The sequence below is a fragment of the Oncorhynchus mykiss genome, chromosome 7 (assembly GCF_013265735.2).
Source record: "Oncorhynchus mykiss isolate Arlee chromosome 7, USDA_OmykA_1.1, whole genome shotgun sequence".
Classification (NCBI taxonomy): domain Eukaryota; kingdom Metazoa; phylum Chordata; class Actinopteri; order Salmoniformes; family Salmonidae; genus Oncorhynchus; species Oncorhynchus mykiss.
This window is the reverse complement of record NC_048571.1, coordinates 42362969-42387261: the sequence shown is the minus strand read 5'-3', so window position 1 is coordinate 42387261 and position 24293 is coordinate 42362969. Positions and strand designations below refer to the sequence as shown.

At 42.6% G+C, this 24293-nt stretch overlaps 1 protein-coding gene across 1 annotated transcript; it reads right to left on the bottom strand.

Moving 5' to 3' along the window:
- Positions 1-3202: 3202 nt before the first annotated feature.
- mst1ra (macrophage stimulating 1 receptor a) lies at positions 3203-23632 on the bottom strand. Its single transcript, XM_021609291.2, has 21 exons — positions 23122-23632; positions 18120-19435; positions 10848-11024; positions 10400-10522; positions 9988-10158; positions 9600-9763; positions 9339-9474; positions 9111-9247; positions 8771-8950; positions 8206-8302; positions 7840-8058; positions 7376-7522; positions 6700-6856; positions 6353-6442; positions 6053-6253; positions 5701-5787; positions 5404-5585; positions 5168-5277; positions 4891-5056; positions 4544-4680; positions 3203-4354 (listed from the first exon to the last, which is right to left on the bottom strand). The coding sequence occupies exons 2-21, from the start codon at positions 19329-19331 to the stop codon at positions 4123-4125; spliced, it is 4125 nt and encodes a 1374-aa protein (XP_021464966.2). The 5' UTR covers positions 19332-19435; positions 23122-23632; the 3' UTR covers positions 3203-4122.
- Between the last annotated feature and the right edge of the window lie 661 nt (positions 23633-24293).

The window sequence follows — 24293 nt, the reverse complement described above, 5'->3', positions numbered from 1 at the left end:
TTTTATGTCCCATGGATTTGAGAAGAAAGATGACAAGTTCAACGGGAAAGTGAGCCTTAACCTTAATCCTCACACAGCATTTAGCCTAGTTGACAAGAAGCGGTGCAGTTTTCCTTATTTTTGACCACTTTTCTTATCTGACAAGAGTTTTGGACCATTGGTTTTCTTAGAGGATTATCTACAAAATTAACATATTATTTTACCCATTGGTCAAAATAATAATAATGTTTTTGATTGAACACCCTACCAATTGAAAAGGTTAACATTAACACACACACACACACAAACATGCACACACACACTCACGTGCACACACATGTGCGTGGAAAACACACACAATGTGACGCTGTTTATGACATGTAAACCTATCATCACCTCAACAGTGAGAATATCTCCAGCTCAGCTCAGTGAGAGGCTCAGAGGAGAGAGGTCAGATAAGTCTATTAAATACTTAGAACCCTTCAGTACAAACCACAATCTTTCTCTCATGAACACTATTCATAGCTACTGTACAGAAACCATCTGAGCTTGGCTGTGTTTAAAATCTAATATTTCACAATCCTCATGTTGAAACAAACACTCAGACTTGTGTTTTCAGATTGATGTTTCTAAATCCACCATAAATCCACACAGTTGGAGGTGACTGAATCCACATCTACCGACTGAAATAAAAGAAGAAAACAGAGGATATGGGGAGTGAGATTTCAGTGCCATTTAAGAGACCGACAACAGTCTGCCAGTGCCAATCATAACCAAACATAAACACCCTTCTCATCACCTTTCAGTTTCATAATCACGGAGCATAGACTGTTATAACAAATGTCTTGTCTGTACCGTGGTCTCATGAGGTGCAGAATACTGCAGCATAAGGACTGATGACAAAGGTTTTTACCGACATCTAGTGGTGGTTTTAAAGACTAACAAGCAGTAAGATATGGATTGCATACTATTACCTTAGAGTTACAGGGACAATCTGCAGTTCAAACAACAACAAAGCAGAATTGTAACAACCCTCAAATTCATGGACAGCGCTATAGATGCAAGGACAAGCAGTAAGATATGGGTTGCATACTTTTACCTCAGAGTTAAAGGGACATCCATGTATAGTATAGATTTAACCTTGTTTTTGTTTTTCCCCCTTTTCTCCCCAATTTCGTGGTGTCCAATTGTTGGTAATTACAATCTTGTGTCATCGCTACAACTCTTGTTCGGGCTCGGGAGAGACGAAGGTCGAAAGCCACGCGTCATCCGAAACACAACCCAACCCAACGGCCGGCTCCGACAGAGCCTGGGCGCAAACCCAGAGTCTCTGGTGGCACAGCTAGGGCTGCGATGCAGTGCCCTAGACTACTACCCCACCCGGGAGGCCTATTTAACCATGTTTTGACGCTATACAGTGACAGTGTTTCTTTACGATTACATTGTTTACAAACAGTAGAGTAAAACAATCTATTATGGGTTCTGAAGGGGCATAAAAGTTGATCTAAGCTCATTAGGCATTTATAATTATATTTTGGAAAAGTTAAGGTGTTTAATTGTTAATTTAAAAATACACAAATGGATGTACCATTTGCAGATTGCCCCTTTAAAGTAACATTTTGTATCTACTTACCCGGAGTCAGATTAATTTATGGGTACCAATTTTATGTCTCTGTGCCAAGTATGAAGGAAGTAAGAGGTACAGTGGGGAGAACAAGTATTTGATACACTGCCGATTTTGCAGGTTTTCCTACTTACAAAGCATGTAGAGGTCTGTAATGTTTTATCATAGGTACACTTCAACTGTGAGAGACGAAATCTAAAAGAAAAATCCAGAAAATAACATTGTATGATTTTTAAGTAATTCATTTGCACTTTATTGCATGACATGAGTATTTGATACATCAGAAAAGCAGAACTTAATATTTGGTGCAATAACCTTTGTTTGCAATTACAGAGATCATATGTTTCCTGTAGTTCTTGACCAGGTTTGCACACACTGCAGCAGGGATTTTGGCCCACTCCTCCATACAGACCTTCTCCAGATCCTTCAGGTTTCAGGGCTGTCGCTGGGCAAAACTTATTTTCAGCTCCCTCCAAAGATGTTCTATTGGGTTCAGGTCTGGAGACTGGCTAGGCCACCCCAGGACCTTCAGATGCTTCTTATGGAGCCACTCCTTAGTTGCCCTGGCTGTGTTTTTTGGGGTTGTTGTCATGCTGGAAGAACCAGCCACGACCCATCTTCAATGCTCTTACTGAGGGAAGGAGGTTGTTGGCCAAGATCTCGCGATACATGGCCCCATCCATCCTCCACTCAGTACGGTGCAGTCGTCCTGTCCCCTTTGCAGAAAAGCATCCCCAAAGAATGTTGTTTCCACCTCCATGCTTCACGGTTGGGATGGTGTTCTTGGGGTTGTACTCATCCTTTTCTTCCTCCAAACACGGTGAGTGGAGTTTAGACCAAAAAGCTCTGTTTTTGTCTCATCAGACCACATGACCTTCTCCCATTCCTCCTCTGGATCATCCAGATGGTCATAGGCAAACTTCAGATGGGCCTGGACATGCGCTGGCTTGAGCAGTGGGACCTTGCGTGCGCTGCAGGATTTTAATCCATGGCGGCGTAGTGTGTTACTAATGGTTTTCTTTGAGACTGTGGTCCCAGCTCTCTTCAGGTCATTGACCAGGTCCTGCCGTGTAGTTTTGGGCGGATCCCTCACCTTCCTCATGATCATTGATGCCCCACGAGGTGAGATCTTGCATGGAGCCCCAGACCGAGGATGATTGACCGTCATCTTGAACCTCTTCCATTTTCTAATAATTGCGCCAACAGTTGTTGCCTTCTCACCAAGCTGCTTGCCTATTGTCCTGTAGCCCATCCCAGCCTTGTGCAGGTCTACAATTTTATCCCTGATGTCCTTACACAGCTCTCTGGTCTTGGCCATTGTGGAAAGGTTGGAGTCTGGTTGGAGTTTGATTGAGTGTGTGGACAGGTGTCTTTTATTTATACAGGTAACGAGTTCAAACAGGTGCAGTTAATACAGGTAATGAGTGGAGAACAGGAGGGATCCTTAAAGAAAAACGACCAGGTCTGTGAGAGCCGTAATTCTTACTGGTTGGTAGGTGATCAAATACTTATGTCATGCAATAAAATGCAAATTAATTACTTAAAAATCATACAATGTGATTTTCTGGATTTTTGTTTTAGATTCCGTCTCTCACAGTTGAAGTGTACCTATGATAAAATTACAGACCTCTACATGCTTTGTCAGTAGGAAAACCTGCAGAATCGTCAGTGTATCAAATACTTGTTCTCCCCACTGTAGTTTCGCAAGCCAATTCTAACTAGCGTTAGCGCAATGACTGGAAGTCTATGTGTATCTACTAGAATGCTAGCAGATAACCATAGACAACGCTAGTTTGGTTCACTGAAATATCCTCTCAGAAGTATCAATGAGAATGACCAGTTCAGTCAATGGCCACATTCAGAACCATACATCAAATGACCATCAACACCAATGACCATCTCTAAGGCATATCTTTGGATGCCAGCAAAAAAGTGAGAAAAATATGACGTGTGAAAATGCATCTGATTTAACATGACATGTTCAAATCATAGTCCTTAGTTATTATAACACAAAAACACATTTCAGACATACAGTATACTGTACATTCAGTTGTTCATATTTACAGCTGTGCTTCAGAAATGGAGAAGGTTCACTTGGTGTCCCATTATAAATACAATTTCTTCACCTGAAAATCGTCCTTAAAAAAACACAAGTGCATTGAAAGTACAGACAAATATGATATAGTCATAATTTGTGTACTCACAAGGAAGGGAAAACTACATTGAAATTCAGTGTCAATGCTCACACAAGTAAACACATTTCACAAGGTCTTCTTAGTCAATAATCAATATTCTATTCCTTATCAATCCAGTCTTGAGTAACAGAAGTGAAAAATAATTTCTGTGTACTAATATTGCGTTGTGGATGGGAATAGGGGGAGCCCTCCATCTACGATGAATGGTCATGCCCCCATCCGTGCCCTCTGACCACGCCCTACTGTCCTGGTCTGGTTTGGTCCAGTAAACTCTGGTATGGTATGGACCGGTCAGTTCTGTTGACCCCTGAGGCTCTGTGGTCCTCAGCTGGACACAACGCTGTCTGAGTCTGATCCAGAGGCTTCAGCCTCATCAGCAGAGGTGGTAAGGCCAGGGTAAGGCCGTGGCTGGTCCAGGTTGACGTAGGTCACCTTCAGGCTGATGTAGTGCTCTCCCTCCAGGCAGGACAAGATCTCTAGCACCTCCTTGCCCAGAGTGTGGAAGTCAGGCCTGAGCTCTGGCTCCGGGTCCCAGCACTCCAACATGATGGAGTACCTGTATAGAAACAACAGCATAGAACAATGACAACAGCTGTCAACAACCATGACAGAGTTCCTAATGCAACAACAACAGCTATAAACGACTGTGATAGAATAGCTGTAGATCAGGAACGGGAAACTTTGATTGGGGTGATCCGCATGCCGCCGGTTGCCCGTTAAAATGATCTGACACTAGATCACTTACAAAGCATCAGGGCAGAACTGTGGTTGGTGCAGCCTGCGTCCCTTTAATAGAAAGTGAGTGATGTCGTAGGGGTCCACTTCAGGATAGGGGCTCGCTCCTCTGGTCAACAGCTCCCACATCAGGACCCCAAATGACCACTGTGAAGACAAGGGATAAAGAGCTAGAAAACATTTACAAGAACTGGATCTCTAACAAGTCCTGGGCCAGGTTCATTTGGCAGACGCTCTTATCCAGAGCGACTTACAGTAGTGAGTGCATCCGTTTTCATACTTTTTTTGTACTGTAAGACAGCTAGCTACAGTATACAATGGCTATAAGAAAATTGAAATCGAGTCATAATCCCTCACCACGTCTGACTTAGTGGTGAACTTCTGTGTCTGCAGGCTCTCTATGGCCATCCACTTGACTGGCAGCTTGGCCTTCCTGTGGTCCTGGATGCTGTAGTACTCCTTGTCAAACACATCTCTGGCCATTCCGAAATCTGCCACCTTCACCGTAAACGTTTCATCAAGCCTAAAGAGACCATAGATAATAGACAGACTTTGTCGATGGCACAGCCAGGTACTGGATTGAGAAATAGCATAAACAAAACATTAACGAGTGATAGAGCTGCCCTGCACTTACATGCAGTTTCGAGCTGCCAGGTCTCTGTGTACAAACTTCTTCTGGGCCAGGTACTCCATACCTTTGGCAACCTGTAGCCCAAAGCCAATCAGGTCTTTCACTGTTGGATTCTGGAGGAAGAGAGGTGACACAGGAGTCATTCATGAACAATATAAACGTATATTCTCTCTGACGAACTGACTAGTGGCTATACTTTGTTATTATGAAGTATGAGGAAGAGTAGGCCTTTAACGTACCCTCCTTTCACAGAGTATGAAGTGGCGCAGGTCTCCATGTTTCATATAGGGCAGCACCACCAGGGGGAGCCCCTCCTGAGGCAGCAGGATACCCAGCAGGGAGAGAACATTGGTGTGGTGGAACTCCTTCATCAGGATGCCCTCTCTCAGAAACTGCTCCACCTCCTCTAGGTCTGTGATCCCTGAGAGAGGGAGAATTGAACTATGTGTACCAAGCAGGACATACACCACAGATGACTAGCACAGTTGTTTATGGCATGAGAGCTCAGCCAAACAAAATGAGAAGAATCCACTTACTGTTCAATGACTTAACAGCACAGTGGATTAACTGTTCTTGGTTATTGTTGTCTGTCAGGTAGCCGTGGTACACAGTCCCAAAATGACCTGAATAACGACAAAATAACATCCGTGTTTTGGGGAATATGGCACTAGTCTAGTTACATACTTTAAACTTAAACAAAGAAAAAAGAATGAACAGGTAAATGAGTGGAAACAGAAATAGATGGATTCTAATGAAGATGACGGCCAGACCCATTTTGCTTTTCTTAGTCAGTATCTGAGGAGGTCCCGATCTGTTTGGCATGACAATGACCATAGGAGTTGTCAAGACAGCACAAACAGATCTTGGAACGGGCTATCCAGACCATACCTTTGCCGATGATCTGGTTGTGGTGAACATTGAGCCTGTCGGCTGGGATCAGGACGTCTTTGACCTCCTCCAGGAGCTCAGGTCTCAGGGTGTCCAATGAGATCAGAGGCGTGGCTGAGGGGTCAAAAGTGGCAGCGTAGAGCAGGCTATGTAAGGCTATCCCTCCTGAGCCTGTCCTTTGGCTCACCTGGTTGGACCATTCTGGAGTACAGAGGGGACACGGCAAGAGAAACCATTGATTCATTGATATGAATCACAAGATTAATGAACCATAACAAATGTTCACTCCAAGGATCTCACCTTGTCGATAGTCACCAGTGGGGGATTGGTCAGGGTTGCTGCTTATCCGACTGCGGACAAACATCCTTGCTAAACCAGTGTCTACTTTGGCTGAAATGTTTTCATCAACATAATGAATTACATTGCCTTATACAGTACATACTCAAAAACTTTAGATAACTATCAGAAAATATGAAATGTCTTAAATGCACACATGGTAAGTTATTGCTTACATGACAACAATTGTTAAAGGCATAAAAATGTATGTCTGTCTAACCCGTGCTATCATTTAAGAGTACTGGTAAATGTACTGGTAGATGAAAGTACATCTTCTTGTAGCGTATTCCACACACAGTAACGGTTCTCACCTTTCTTCTTCCTCCTCACATGTTTCATGGTGATGAAGGCCATGGCAGCACCAACACACAACGCAATGACAATTCCAAACATGATAACCACTATGTTGGTGGTGTTGTTGACGAAGACCACCGTGCCCACCTCATAGGCACGCCCATTCACAGACACCTAGGACAAAAAAAACAGGATATTAGTCACACCTTATTCTGGGATCAGTTTGATTATCACTTTAATTTAAGGACCAGTTTACTAATGGTTTGCTTTCAAGGTTAGGGTCAATTCCATTTCAATTCATTTAAGTAAACAGAAATTCAAATATCAATGTCTGTCAGCTCGCACGATTCTTGCCATTCTCCTTCGACCTCTCTCATCAACGAGCTCTTTTGTCCACAGGACTGCCGCTGACTGAACGTTTTTTTGTTTGTCGCACCATTCGCGGGAAACCCTAGACTCAGGAGGGCGGCTGTTTTTGAGATACAGGAACCGGAGCGCCTAGCACCGACGATCATACCCCGCTCAAAGTCACTTAGGTCACTCGTTTTGCCCATTCTAACATTCAATCAAACAGTAACTGAATGCCTCAATGTCTGTCTGTCTGCCTGCTTTATATGCCCCCCCCCCCCCCCCTCCCCCGGCTTAGACAATCAAGGATCAAGTTCAATTAAGTTAACCATTACAGTAGCTCACCATGACAGGCGAACCTTCCCTGGGGATGATGAGCTCCTTGGGGATCCTGCAGGTCAGTTCGTTGTCCAGCACTTGGACTCCGCAGTCCACACCTCCGATGGTCATTATGATCTCCATGCAGAGGCTCACCATGCTTAGCTTGTTGTGCTGCAGAACATGGGAAAACACTTAATGAGGAATTTATTGGAGCTTGAATATTGCTGGTTGAAATGACATCTTTAAACCACACGATTTCAGTTGTAAACTGGTTGCAATGAAGTCATTTCAACCAGCTTTGCCCACTGGTACCTACGAAATCAACTACTCACACTACTTACACAACAACAATTGTGGTTAGATTTACCCATCAACCAATTGGTTAATCTAGAGTTACTGTAATGGTTGAAAACAATGATGATTGATTGACTGACTACGTAACTGGCTCTATTCAAAGCTGAGTCCTGTGTGTATGATGGTGAACGTACATGCAGTGAAACCTCAGTCTGTCCAGGGCTCAGGCTCAGTACGTTGCCTTCGTACTCAAAGGGGGTGATGCTGGCGTCTGGTTGGTATTCAAAGTTCTTCTTCACCAGATTGATGGCCCCGTCCATGCTGATATTAATAAAGCCCTTGTCTGTCTCATTTCTGGGGAAGACGGGGGCAAAGCACTCCATGTGCGTGGGGGTTGCTGTGCCGTTGCAGACCTGCGTTATGTTCGACACATCAAATAGTGTCAATAACAGTACTCTGGGGTCATTTAATCAAACAAAATCAAAGACTGGCATTTAATGGATATTACCCCATTATAGGTTTATGAAGCCCAGAGTTGTGAGCCCTGCAGGATAACTTACACGCTGCAGAGACTTCTTCAGTTTGTTTGATTTGTAGTGGATGAGAGTGTTGTACGCAGAGTCCAGATTTTTGCCTTTGATGATGATCTTGGATCCACTTAATCACAGGATTGAACAAGGAGGAAAACAAACACATAGAGACTCGGGGTTAGAGGTCAACGCTGCTGACTGTAGAAACCAGAGAAACCAGCACTATTTGCAGTTTATTCTCTATTATTATTCAAATGGTTGTGCCAGTTGCTGAAATGTGACCCAGAAAAGGCACAGCATTGTTACACAACAGGTCTTAGCTTGTTTATTTCTGTTGGCTAATCACATCCTCACTTAGGTTAACCTCATTGCCTCTAGAGAGATTGCACATTTCCTGCACAGCATGTTTTCCCTCAGCTAAAAGTGTAGGCACTGCCCGGAATACATTTGACTTATCACCGTCTTCTTGGTCCGCATCAGCTGTGTGCAATTAACTGTTTTCTACAGTCCTATATAGCACATTTGCAGGTCAGTCAGCTAGGCCCAGAAGCACACAGATGATGCCTAGTGGCTAGTATCCATTTGTATGGCCTACCTTCGGAAGCTGCAGGCAGGCCGTATCTCAGTGATCACAGGGTTGCTCTTGTAGTGGAACATCTTGTTAGTGGACACCTGGGATTGGTCAATGACAACCCTCACGGGCACCTTCATCACTGCTGCCACACCTTTAGACAGGCAGACTATGGAGGACGTGGTCCCCGTACCCTTGGAGACGCTGACAGAGACACAGTAAGACAATAACATAATATTATGGACACTGATATAGATCTAGACAGAAACAGTAAAAGTCATATGTACTATAAAAAGGCACAGGTTCTACAGTTACAATGAGACACCCAAATTGCACAGCTGAAACAGTAGATGCCCATAATTACCTCTTGATGGGGCAGTCCTGATCTCCTATAGACACAGTCTTAATCATCCCAGCATTCAAGTGAGGCCCTGTCAGTGTGACCAAAGTACCCCCTACCTGAGGCCCGTAGTCAGGCATGATTTCTGTGATACTTGGCTCCTGGATAGAATTGTAGACATTAGAGTGGATGAAATACATTGTTTTGAATAAAAGGTTGTGTCAACAGTCAAACAAATGTAATCCTCCTCACCACAAAAGTGAACCCTGTAATTTGAGCCTGCCCTTGGATTGAGTAGCGTCCCTCCACCTTCCCCTCATGCACTTCCACGGTGATGTTGAGATCCTGGTATGGGCCTGTAACATTAGGGTGAATGCTACACACCAGCCTAGGAGTGGTCAGGGTGAAAGATCAGTGTTGACTACAGCCTCAATAATAACAAAGCTATGAGGTCATTTGACAGAGTTGATTTGAAGCTTGGATGTCTCCATGCATTCTGTGTCTGTTACTTACTGTGTGCTGTTGCTCTTCTCTGACAGTACAGTGCAGGGGGTCTCTCCCACCCTCACCAGGTGGGTCTCCTTGCTGATGATGGCTGGTCTTATAGGAGACTGGAACTCCCAGCCACACAGCTTAAGCTCTGTCTCGCCATTAGGGGGAGCTGTCTTAGGGAAAAACTGAATCCCCCATACAATACAATCAGAAAAACATGATGCAGTTGACATTTCCTCAAATGCTTTACACATTTTCTTCAAATGCTCAACTACTCACTTTCAAATATTCTATTAACAATGTGTCGGTTTCTTCGACCCATGTGTTTGGTGGTCGTTGTTCTGACATTTATAACAGAGGATCAGCTTAAAAAGAGCCACTCCCTACTCCGGCCCCCAAGCAGTCTTACCTCTGTGATGAAGGGAGGACAGGACTCATTCTTCCACTGGGCGGGGCACTCCTCCTGCCTGGAGCACACCGCCGAGCACCAGCCACACCCTGTAAACCTGGGCGCCGCCAGGCATGTGGAGCAGGTTAGAAAGTGTTTACATCCGGGCCCTTTAGGAGACACACTGAACATCTGTTACAAAGAAAGAGGAAGAGAGAGAGGTGAAGAGAGGGGGAGAGAGGGAAGAGAGAGGGGGAAGAGAGGAAGAGAGAGAGGTGAAAAGAGGGGGAGAGAGGGAAGAGAGGAAGAGAGAGAAAAGAAAGGGAGCGGGAAAGAAATTGTTACAATGTATTCTCTGCCTTTAGAAATCAAAAGTAAAACAAATAAGCAAAGTGGGGGGTAATGAGCACTTATGACTGAATAGAAAAGGCACCTTATTTCCAACCACGAAGAGCAAGGACTCGTCGGACTGCACAGCAGCTTTCCTGGACACTTCTGTTTCCTCACCCAGAGAATAGTTGGCAAAGATGATGGGACTTGACCTCCTCAGGATGAGCTACAACAGTCAAAGACACTACAGTTATATCCCTGAGCCATGGCAGACCTGTGAAAGGAATGGATTTATAATATGTTCTACTTAGGTTGGTTAACGTGCTGAGAGAGCTAATGATATTCATTGGAAAAAAACGGATTGTATATATGAGGAAAGACAGTCATGCACATGGTACAATTTTTTTAATATAGCTCAATCTACCACCACTTTTACTGAATCTGAATTCATGAAATAGACACTGTAATTTCATATTCTCCTACTAGACACCTCAGTGACTTTACTGTACTGCAACACAAACACACTAAACACATAGACACAGTGAGTGTACCTGCAGCAGCCTGCCGTCCTTGGTGCCAATGTGTGCCACAGTGTTGTCCCCGATGATGGTAACCAACACTGAGGTGAGCAGGACGTTGTTCATGTACCTGTTGAAGAGGTCCACCCTGTAGTAGGGTTTAGACACTAGGGTGGGACTTTCCCTGCACGTGGCATTGTTCTCTGAGCTCTGCACAGACACAACACACATAGAGACAACAACATTACTCATACTGACTGACTGACTATTCCGACATGAGTACTCATTTCACACAATTTCCACTTCCCTCTTTAGATTGGTTTATTAAAATGGTGAATACACTGATTTATTTTACATGACATCGTTTTTTAATTTTTAATTTAGCCTTTATTTAACTAGGCAAGTCTGTTAAGAACAAATTCTTATTTACAATGACGGCCTACCCCGGCAAAACCCTAACGACGCTAGGCCAAATGTGCGCCGCCCTATGGGGTAGGCCCAATCACAGTCACTTGTGATACAGCCTGGAATCAAACCAGGGTCTGTAGTGACACTTCTAACACTGAGATGCAGTGCCTTAGACCACTGCGCCACTCGGGATCCCACTTTGCCTATATTGGTTGTTTGTCATATTCTCCATTAAACTGCAATAAGTTAATCTGATTTGTTTTTGTAGTGTCCTGAACCCACCCTCCGTCCCACACACACACACACACACTTCCACTGTGAGGGAGGATGTACCCCAGCCCTGGCTCCTCCAGCCCTCACCCCTGTAACAGAGCATAGCTCTAACAACCCTGACACGTAAAGGAAAACGGCTATAAAACAGTAGTGAACCATGGCTTCACACTGTGAAAATAGAAGGACTCAACCATAATATTGGTGTTTTTAAGAGTGTTGTGAAACAATAGATAACAATAGTTTTTCCACCTCTCCCACGTGAACTTGACCAAATTCAAAACAGCAATCCTTCTCAATCATTATTTACTGTTATTTTTCCACTTTACTAGTGAAATAGTAATTGAAATGATTGCCAATATTGAAAAGTGTTGTTATAAATGACCCATCAACTTCAATGAACGATGGAGATTAATTGGGTTTTCTGCCCATGATATCATATAAGGTACTCTGGTCTTTTCCCATTGTGTTTTATGTAATTTATCTTGATTTGGTAATGTAATTTCTTATTCTAGGGCTGTTACAGTGACCGTATTACCGCCACACCGGCGGTCACAAGTCCAAATACTATGTGACCACTTAGTCACGGTAACTAGGCTTTTTCAAGCTCTGATCCTGCTGATGCTCATTAGTAGCCTACCAAACTTGCTAAGTGCCTAGTACTCAGCACTCAGCACTCTATTGTCCCTCTAATCACTCTGACATCAATGCAAACATAATAGAAAATCTAATCCAATACTTCATGAGAGGCCATGAGCTCATGTTAAGCAACATTTTTATAGGCTATGCAATTGCTTAAGAACACAGAGTTCTGATGGCCTCTACTAAAAAGAGGAGGTTCCAATCAGCTTTCTATTGGCTTACAATGTTGATTTCTCAACTTTCATAATATTAAGCACATTATTTCGCTTTACAACAGGAGTATAGCCTGCCTGGCATGAAAATGAATAATGAGAAAAGCGATCTCCATCCGCTATTTAAGTGCATAGATGACATTGTATTTTTGTTCCACTTCCCCTGTATTGAGACGGGTGTATGATAATGGTCCATCTAAATCCAGATTCACACATATATTATTTAGTATACGTAAAGACAACATTAAATCAAGAATAGTCTAATGGGTGACAATATTAGCCTATCCCTTGTGAATGATATATTATCACTTTTTCAAATCGTAGTCGCACACCTCATGTAGCCTAGCCCATATGCATATATGTTTTGATAAGGATTGTAATCACAACTAAAAAAACATAGCAGAGCTCAAGCCTTTCAAGCAACTTTTTTTAAATCATCATCATTAGAGTCGCATCATGCTGTCTTAGAGTGTATAACAAATAGCCCAACTTTTGTAAAGTTGCATAAATAACTTTAAATTAAACATTTAGGAGGACCTGTTTCTTTGTTAACAGTTCAACACAGAATAGCCTCATGTCCCTCAAATCGTTAGGATGAAATATCCTTTCTATTTTATTTAGTTATGTTCAATTGTATTCTTCATACTATAAAATAATTTAAAATAATGCCACGGAATTCTAAGAAAATCTGCTTAATGAACTAATGTCGCCCACAGCCATATGGCATAGCCAGATCAGGACCTAACATAAGGACAATTCAGAGTATGCTATTCTGTTCTTCTGAAATAGACTACATTTTCTTCATATCATGCTTCTTTAGACCTGTCTAAAATAAATAATGGATTTATTGTGATGGTGTAGGCTATACTAAATGGATTCGTTAGACATTTTAAAATGTAGATGTCCCAAAGGTCTCCTTCAGTGGCTTGTAGACTATACATGGAAGTCGGGAGATGCTAAATGTGTTTATGTAAATTAACGGTCAATTTACCGTGAGACCGGCAGTTATTTGTTTGACAATAACCGGCTGACAAAACGGCATGACCGCCACAGCCCTAGTCACAAAATTTCTCAATGTATAGTATGTCAACCAATCAGCTGTGCAGCCTGACTTGTTTGCCATCACTTTTGCATCATTTCTTTGAACCATACACTTTTTCAATTCATCATCAGTCCAGAGGACTCTAACAGTTCTCGCCGTTAATTTCTTAACAGGTGCATACTTGTCAACAATTGTCATGTCATTTAAATACTTCCAGTGCTGCATCTGGATTCACTTAATGATACACATCAGACCAACACATTTTCTTCTTTTTTTTAAATACATATTTAACAAAAGTGTCCTGAGGAATTTTTTTCTTCATCATCTCTGATAAAAGACTTTAGGTCCACTTTGGCTTTCCTTGTTATTGCCACAATGTTATGGTCACTACAGCCAATGGGACCTGATATTGCTTTGGAGCAAAGCTCCTCAGCATTAGTGAAGATATGATCCATGCATGAAGATGTCACAGATCCAACACTACTGGTATCCACTCTAGTTGTTTGAGTGATAACCTATTACAGCCAGTCCCAGTTAGAAGCTTCCTCCTGAGAGGACAGCTAGTTGCTAACCAGCCACTGTTCAGGTCACCCAGAAAATAAAGCTCTCCGTTAAGATCACACACTCTATCAAGCATTTCACACACATGATCTACATAGATACTGACTGTTAGCCCTTGCTAGCCTATAGCATCACCCTAAAAGAATAGGCTTTAGAGGAGTCAGGTGAACCTGCAATCACAACACTTGACATGAGAACTTCTCTAAGCATTACAGAGATATGGCTCTGAATATATACGGAAACACCTCCCCTATAGCCATTCCTGTCTCGTCTGTTGATGCTATCTCCTTGTATTGCTACCACTGTATCATCATAGGAATTATCTAAGGGAGTCTCAGAAATGGGAAATATATTCATATTATCTGATGTTAGCAAGTTATTGATTTCCTGAACTTTATTTCTAAGGCTACATATACAGTGGGGAGAAATAGTACACTGCCGATTTTGCAGGTTTTCCTACTTACAAAGCATGTAGAGGTCTGTAATTTTTTATCATAGGTACACTTCAACTGTGAGAGACGGAATCTAAAACAAAAATCCAGAAAATCACATTATATGATTTTTAAGTAATTAATTTGCATTTTATTGCATGACATAAGTATTTGATACATCAGAAAAGCAGAACTTAATATTTGGTACAGAAACCTTTGTTTGCAATTACAGAGATCATACGTTTCCTGTAGTTCTTGACCAGATTTGCACACACTGCAGCAGGGATTTTGGCCCACTCCTCCATACAGGCCTTCTCCAGATCCTTGAGGTTTCGGGGCTGTCGCTGGGCAATACGGACTTTCAGCTCCCTCCAAAGATTTTCTATTGGGTTCAGGTCTGGAGACTGGCTAGGCCACTCCAGGACCTTGAGATGCTTCTTACGGAGCCACTCCTTAGTTGCTCTGGCTGTGTGTTTTGGGTCGTTGTCATGCTGGAATACCCAGCCACGACCCATCTTCAATGCTCTTACTGAGGGAAGGAGGTTGTTGACCAAGATCTCACGATACATGGCCCCATCCATCCTCCCTTCAATATGATGCAGTCGTCCTGTCCCCTTTGCAGAAAAGCATCCCCAAAGAATGATGTTTCCACCTCCATGCTTCACGGTTGGGATGGTGTTCTTGGGGTTGTACTCATCCTTCTTCTTCCTCCAAACACGGCAAGTGGAGTTTAGATCAAAAAGCTCTATTTTTGTCTCATCAGACCACATGACCTTCTCCCATTCCTCCTCTGGATCATCCAGATGGTCATTGGCAAACTTCAGACTGGCCTGGACATGCGCTGGCTTGAGCAGTGGGACCTTGCGTGCGCTGCAGGATTTTAATCCATGACGGCCTAGTGTGTTACTAATGGTTTTCTTTGAGAATGTGGTCCCAGCTCTCTTTAGGTCATTGACAAGGTCCTGCTGTGTAGTTATGGGATGATCACTCACCTTCCTCATGATCATTGATGCCCCACGAGGTGAGATCTTGCATGGAGCCCCAGACCGAGGGTGATTGACCGTCATCTTGAACTTCTTCCATTTTCTAATAATTGTGCCAACAGTTGCTGCCTTCTCACCAAGCTGCTTGCCTATTGTCCTGTAGCCCATCCCAGCCGTGTGCAGGTCTACAATTTTAACACTGATGTCCTTACACAGCTCTCTGGTCTTGGCCATTGTGGAGAGGTTGGAATCTGTTTGATTGAGTGTGTGGACAGGTGTCTTTTATACAGGTAGTATAAACAGGTGCAGTTAATACAGGTAATGAGTGGAGAACAGGAGAGCTTCTTAAAGAAAAACTAACAGGTCTGTGAGAGACGGAATTCTTACTGGTTGGTAGGTGATCAAATACTTATGTCATGCAATAAAATGCAAGTTAATTACTTAAAAATCATACAATGTGATTTTCTGGATTTTGGTTTTAGATTCCGTCTCTCACAGTTAAAGTGTACCTATGATAAAAATGACAGATCTCTACATGCTTTGTAAGTAGGAAAACCTGCAAAATTGGCAGTGTATCAAATACTTGTTCTCCCCACTGTATTAATAAAGCCTTTTCTTGTGTAGCTTATCAGATATGGACATACTTTTGAAAAGAACAAAAAAAGCAATAGACAAAAGAAAAACACTGCTCCGCATGGGGACTGTTGTTGTTAAACACATTGCTCTGGACGCTATAGTAGCTTTAATAAGGCTTACACAAGAGAAGGAGTTCATTAAGTGCCTATGTATATCCCAAAGTTGGGACAATTACCACATTGTTATAATATTTAAATAATGTTATACTTTTTTATATTAAAACGTGCAATGTGCAAAAATATAGATTTTTCTTAATTTTCAGTTTATAAACTTAACATGATGAAAATGAATGAGATTTACTCTCACGGGCCAAAAAGAACTCTGAAACCAATAGGCCACGTTTTTGGATTACACAATTTTACAATTTTCTTAACATTTAACCATCAATTGGGTTTCTATTCACTTTTATGCTGAGTTGACCCAGCAGATGGGTATTTTTTATGTAATCCTTAGGTTATTTTCAGGAGGCGTGGCCTATTGGGTGTGTGGCTTCCAGATAGGTATTTTTGGCCACTTCTTCATGTTTGTGCACTGCAAATGTACCTTTCCCTTCAATATTTTTGCACATTACATAATTTAATATAAAAAAATCATTAATAACATTATTTCAACAGCAAAACAAAGTGGTAACTATCCCAACATTGGGATACGCATATGCCCTTGAAGAAATAAACTTGTGTAATCGACATTAAGATGCAAAAGTGTCAGTGCTCAACTTTAACTTGTGTTGACAATATAACAGAACAGATGAAGTGGAATCAAATGTACTCTCACAGTTGGTCAAATATAACAAATCTGAAAGTAACTCCCCTACTAAGCCATGCCTTCAGTCTTCTGATCTAACACGGTGGATCATAGCTCAAGTGACACAACTGGCTGGGTCAAAAATAACCCAACTTGTGTTCTGTCCACTTTTTACCCAGCACTGGGTTGTTTTTAACCCAGCATTTTTGTTGAGTACTCATACAAATACTATAATCCATTGAAATGTTTAACATTGACAATATGGCTGTCTGTTTAACTTTTGTAACAGTGTACTTTATTGACTTAAACACTAATGACAGTACTGACGAACGACAGCAGACAACTCATGGCGTCATCCACTTAAAACACCTCAGAGATGGAATAAGTGGAGTATCCCTTCCTGTAAACAGTAACCCTACAAACACTGTTCTTCCTCTATTGGTTGAGTCAGACAGTAAAATGCTTTGAAGTGACACAGCTACTTTAAATGGAGGCCATTCCCTGCTCCTTGCTCTTTCCGGTGCTGGCTCTCCCTGTGTCTGGTGTGCCTGTTTCCATGCACTCATACAAAACGTGTAGGAGCCAGGCGCAGGGATACACTCCCTCCCCTTCACATTCCGTCTCTTTATCAACACCATTTATAACCTCTGAGTTGGCACACCGTACCTGCAGGTGTATACATCGTTCTATGAGCTCATAGTTGTCAAGTTTACGAGTCACCACACCTTGACAGCGGATATTACACAGCCAAACACATTTCTTTCTTTTTTTAAATGAATACAGTTTTTTGAATGCAGCTGCTGTCTATTTGTCCAACTATCCATACACTACATTTCCAATTCATCTTCTTCAAAGTAATAATTAATGTCACACTTTAACCTAGTCATTGTCATAATATTATTAAACAGTTTAATTTGTTTTTCTCAAACATAGGGCATCATACAATAGGTCAAGTCTAACCTAACCTAACATAGTTAAGATTTCAGGAACAGCGATAGCAGGGCTTTCATGTACTAAGGCTGTATCAACAGTTCCGACCCTTACAATCATGGTTATTACCATGTGCTGAAACTCAACAGAGCAGAACAACAGTGTGGCAATGTGCTGGTGAGATCTGACTCATTCACCCCTCCCTCCCTCTCTTCCTCCCTCCCTTCCTCCCTGTTCTCACACACCTGACTTCCTCCTCTCATAGTACTGGGACTTCTAATAGACAACGCAATAAGAATAACCTATATCAGTCCAATGACATAGTCATTTTGGACTGTTGAATATCAATCAAACTATTACATATTCCTGTCTACCATCAGGCTTCACCAACTACCTAACTGAAGCCCTGGCAGAGCAGAAGAGAGTGGAGTAGGCCTGTCACTGACCTCATGAGGGCAGCTCTCGCAGAGCTGGAAGTGGCAGAGCCCCCTGGAAAGCTGCTCTGGGCTGGAGCTGCAGCAGTCCTCCACTCCCTCATCAATGGCCCTGTTCACGTAGTCAATTGGGAAGGCACACAGGGCTGAGTTACTGTAGGGCTTCCCAGAGTCATCTGTCTCTGCAAACACCCCATAGAGAATGTCATCCTTCTCCCCCACTCCTAGCTCGTCTGCCAGCTCCTTCCCGGCCCGGCTGAAGTGGGCCGCCTGCAGCCTGTTATAAACCACGTCCTCGAACACCTTGCTCCCTGTCCTTCTCCTCCTCCGCCTGCGTTTGGGCTCGAAGCGACACTCCAGCACCAGCTCACGGTACATCCACACCTCTGTGTCCTTCACCGGAAGACGGCCCAGACGCGTTTGATACAGAGAGGAGTCCAGGAAGTTCTCCCTCTGGACAGACAGAAAATAGACATAATCCTGTGTGGAGAAGCTGTAGATGTAGTCGATCCGGTAGGAGTTCTGTAGTTGAGGGAGCACGGTCAGACCCTTCATGACCATGTCAAAGCCATCCAGGGTCGACAGCGGCCGGCGCACCGATATGGACAATCTGCCGTACCTCTGTGCCACACTCTCATTGAGTGTAGCCACTACAAAGAAATAGGTTGTGTAGCCTTGCTCCACGATGATGACCTCAGTGCCCAGGGGGCTGGCCAGGCAGTCAGGGCAGTCGGAGGGTGAGTTAGCATCCTGCCTGAAGAGACATTCAGATTTAGGTGGGGTACCGTTAGAGTTAATTTCATGTAAGTAACAGACCCCATGCTGAGAGCTCCCACAGGAGTATAGAGAGGTAAGATAAGATGATGAGTCCAAGAGCAGGACCTCATTGTTCGTGTCCACTGAGTCCTCAGGATCAGCCTCAATGCCACACAGGCCACAGGTCTGACAATCTGGGATGCCCACTGGGCCTGTCCTCAGCTCCCATAACTTACTGAGCCTACCACTCACTGCCTCAATGACATTCTGAGAAGCCACATAAACCTCAGGCTCGTACGGGTTGATCACTATGTTCTGGATGGGTTTAGCTGTCTGGAAGTGGGGTATTGAGTAGCTAACGTTGAAATCCACCTCCTTGCGAGGGGTCCTGGGACAGGTGTACAGTCCTGAGGCTTTGAGGGTTTGTATCCACATGCATGTCACCAGGAAGGTGGCCCAGGGGACCATCGCCACTCCACACCGCACTGTTACTGCTACTGTCTGTTACCTACAGCCACGAGAACAGGAGATTTCTCCTCTCCTTCTGAACATTCTGGGGAACAGCAGACACTCTGTGAGGAGAGAGAGAAAGAGTTAGAGAAAGAGAGAACAGTCTGTAGCACCCGGCCTCACCCTACTACAATCTGATGTCAAATGTCTACTGTTTGCTGATGATCAGCAAACAGCAGCACCTAGATCGTCTTCACAGATTCTGTCAGACCTGGGCCCTGACATCAAATCTCAGTAAGACAAAAATAATGGTGTTCCAAAAAAGGCCCAATTGCCAGGACCACAAATACAAATTCCATATAGACACTGTTGTCCTACAGCACACGAAAAACTATACATACCTCGGCCTAAACATCAGCGCCACAGGTAACTTCAACAAAGCTGTGAACAATCTGAGAGACAAGGCAAGAAGGGCCTTCTACGCCATCAAAAGGAACATACAATTTGACATACCAATTAGGATTTGGCTAAAAACACTTGAATCAGTTATAGAACCTATTGCTCTTTATGGTTGTGAGGTCTGGGGTCCACTCACCAATTCACAAATTGGGACAAACACCAAATTGAGACTCTGCATGCAGAATTCTGAAATAATATCCTCCATGTACAACGTAAAACACCAAATAACACATGCAGAGCAGAATTAGACCGATACCCGCTAATGATCAAAATCTAGAAAAGAGACATTCAATTCTACAACCACCTAAAAGGAAATCGATTCCCAAACATTCCATAACAAAGACATCACCTACAGAGAGATAAACCTGGAGAAGAGTCCCCTAATCAAGCTGGTCCTGGGGCTCTGTTCACAAACAGACCTCACAGAGCCCCAGGACAGCAACACAATTAGACCCAACCAAATCATGAGAAAACTAAACGATAATTACTTGATACATTGGAAAGAATTACCAAAAAAACAGAGAACTAGAATGCTATTTGGCCTTAAACAGAGAGTAAGTACACAGTGGCATAATACCTGAGACCATTGTGACTGACACAAAATTAAGGAAAGCTTTGACTATGTACAGACTTAGTGAGCATAGCCTTGATAGCGAGAGACCGCCGTAGTCAGACCTGGCTCTCAAGAGAAGACAGGCTATGTGTACACTGCCCACAAAATGAGATGAATACTGAGCAACATTTCATAACCTCCTGCCAAATGTATAACCATAGACACATATTTCACTCAGATTAGACAGACCCACAAAGAATTTGAAAACAAATCCAATTTTGATAAACTCCTATATCTATAGTGTGAAATACCACAGTGTGCCATCACAGCAGCAAGGTTTGTGACCTGTTGCCACAAGAAAAGGGCAACCAGTGAAGAACAAGCACCATTGTAAATACAACCCATATTTATGTTTATTTATTTTCCCTTTTGTATTTGAACTATGTGTACATCGTTACAATACTGTATATAGCCATAATATAACATCTGCAATGTGTACTGTTTATTTCACTTGCTTTGGCAATGCAAACATATTCTATTTATCCTTTATTTAACTAGGCAAGTCAGTTAAGAACAAATTCTTATTTACAATGACTGCCTACCCCAGCCAAACACTAACCCAGACAACACTGGGCCAATTGTGCACCACCCTATGGGACTCCCAGTCACAGCCAGTTGTGATACAGCCTGGAATTGAACCAAGGTCTGTAGTGATGCCTCTAGCGCTGATATGCAGTGCCTTAGACCGCAGCGCCACTCGGGAGCCCGATAATGCCATTTGAACTGAATTGAGAGACAGAGCAAACGAGAGAAAAAAGAGAGAAAAAGAGAAGTGTGGGCGTGAACTAAACAGAGAACTACAGTGGCTTGATGTATTAAGCTTTTTAAACTGAGGGATAGGACATTTAATGACCAGTGAGTCACCGTTTTGTTTACTTTGCTCTCCCTACATGTGTTGTAAAAGAGACAGAGAGTAGTGGGTATTACTGTGGGATGGGAAGGTTTGCTAATTCAATCTGTGGTTGAGAGAGTGTTTTTTGTACTAACATTTTAAACATGATTTCATATTTATCCAAACAGATTCGTATGCATGACTTAAATGTGTGAGTAGAAGTCCAGACTGAGTCATTCGGGTTGCGCTTTATGGGAAATGCCAACTTGTTCAAAGTTGGACAAAACAAAACATGCACCATGTTGACATAACTGGAAATGTATTTTATTTTTCTCAGAGTCTCGTTTTTACCTCAACTAAAAAAATAATACCTAACACTTTGTGTAACCCGATTTCATACGTTTCATTACATTGTCTGATATACTTCATGTAGGAAAATATCCTGTCAGAATGAAAGCGAGTATTTAGTTCAATCGGTCATCCTCATGAGCCCTTCCCAGCTCAGCTAGCTAGTTTATGCTGGTGAGCTGGAAACAATAGCAGCATGGGGCTAGTTAAAACTTTTTTTTAAATAAAAAAAAGTTAACTTGTAGTATTGGTCACCATCTGGATGTCAATTCGGGCACCAGGCGTGTCCATATCGACTCTCCCGTACGACAGAGCAGTGTACCATGCCAATTAACGTAGCTAATGTAACGACAAAACCCGTGGCGAATTACCAATGCAATGGTGTTGTTTTATGTAGTTTCTTTGCGCTGGGCAGCTGTATCACATGTCATCGGCCAATTTTTTTTCCATCCCACTGTATTTCATGTTGATTATGATGGCAGCCTATATTATAATGAACTTGTCCCATTGCATTGGTCGTAAACATTTGGATGTCACCGTGATAGAGTATAACGTCGCTGCTCAATGGGGAACCTTTGCGCTGCATGCCGGCGACACAACACAACCCGGCACAGTGTCCTTCACTCCCGTTTAGCGGAGCACTGCTGTTTGGAAGTAAGGAGATAGTGTAGCCTATCACCCCATACAGAACCAATCAGTCGATATAACAGGGTGACAGCTAAAGCACACGGTTTCTTAGAAACAGAGGTGGAACATCCGGGAACGCTTGCGAAACAGACCGGGCCAGGGCTTGGGGTTTGAGAAGTCAATGAGATACGTGACAAATTCGTCCTTAGTTGTTCATTTTCTCGAAATCGAAAGGTGCAACCTAGATTCGAGGCAATATCTTAAGTAGTTGAACATGGTGTTACTCCAACCTCGCAACAAAAAACAACAACTTTATATCGAATGAGTGCCTTTGATTCGACGGCCTGGGTATGCTTAGTTCGGTTTACAGCCAACGTCGCCATGACAGGTGTGGTCGGGAATTTCTATTGGGAGTAGCCAATCTAAAAACTGTCTTTGGCTAAAGCGATATTTAGAAACATGTTTTACAACTACGACATTTAATATATACATTTTTGTACAAACCATTTTTTAAAAGAACTATTACTCCAATAAAAACTTAATGATTCTGAACACTCCCAAATCCCAATGTAGGCAGACAAGTTTCAAATTATGAAGAATGACTGAACCGAGTCGGTTCGTCCCAACTCTCAGCTGCCTAACATATGTGATCAATTTGGGCACCAGGCGTGTCCATATAGTCCCCCCCGGACGACAGAGCAGCGTGAGAATTAGTGTGAGTTGCTATTTTGCCTAAAACGTCATATGAAAGTACATTATAGATGGAACAATCTCATTCCGTATGAATAGATAACAGACGGAGAGAAAAAGACTACGTATAGCCCAACAACCGGCATGCATGTTTAAGACAATTTATAAACACATTTTTTTTAAAGCACTGAATTGGTGTAAAGTCATATGCCAGTCAGATTGCCATTAACATTACATACCTGGGTGCATAAATTATGCCGCGCATCCAGTTTAAACTGTGTCTTGATTCCCAGACACAACACCAGTTGTCTAGTTGTAAGTGGCACTATTACACGTTTTTCAGTTCTGTGCGAAATTATGGAGCAATTTCAGAAATTACGTGTGGGACAAGGCAAGGTTCTTTGTACACTCATCACATGCCCCGCCTACGGCAATGAAGTATGTACTGGTTTTGATTGCACAATCTCAGTTCTGAGGTTTCTTTTCTTTCCTATGTAACATCCAGATTACTTTTTACTCTCATCATCTGAAGTCACTTCAAGGACAACAATTTTCACACTCATGAAAGCATGAACGCACTCACTCTTCCGGGTAACAGGAAACCCAACATTCCCAAGTACAGTATGTCCCAAGCATTCTTGGCAGAAGGAATGCTGCTGTGGGGTAGCCCTGTCTGCATACAGTTGTCAGACATGCATTGCTAACAGACGAAAGACCAACACATCCCAGGAATGAATGTGCAGTCTCAAGGAACAAATATATTATTATTTACATGTCAAATAATTATAGTTATACTCACCTCAAATCAACAAGACATTAAAATAATAGCAAGATCAATTACTTCATGGGAAGTGTGGACATTTAGCCACTGACTAGATTTATTAAAACCATGTACTTCTGGGGGACCAGGAACAGATGCAAAAGGCATGGGTCAATGTTGTCTTAAAGGCACTCATGTCTTGGACCAGTTTTAACTTCTTCACTTTCAAAATACATTTAAAAAAAACAACATCTGCCCACCATGGTGCACATAGTCAAATGTTTACTTACAGTTGAAGTTGGAAGTTTACATACACCTTAGCCAAATACATTTAAACTCAGTTTTTCACAATTCCTGACATTTAATCCTAGTAAAAATTCCCTGTCTTGGGACAGATAGGATCACCACTTCATTTTAAGAATGTGATATGTCAGAATAATAGGAGAGAGAATGATTTATTTCAGCTTTTATTTCTTTCATCACATTCCCAGTGGGTCAGAAGTTTACATGCACTCAATTAGTATTTGGTACCATTGCCTTTAAATTGTTTAACTTGGGTCAAACGTTTTGGGTAGCCTTCCACAAGCTTCCCACAATAATTTGGGTGAATTTTGGCCCATTCCTCCTGACAGAGCTGGTGTAACTGATTCC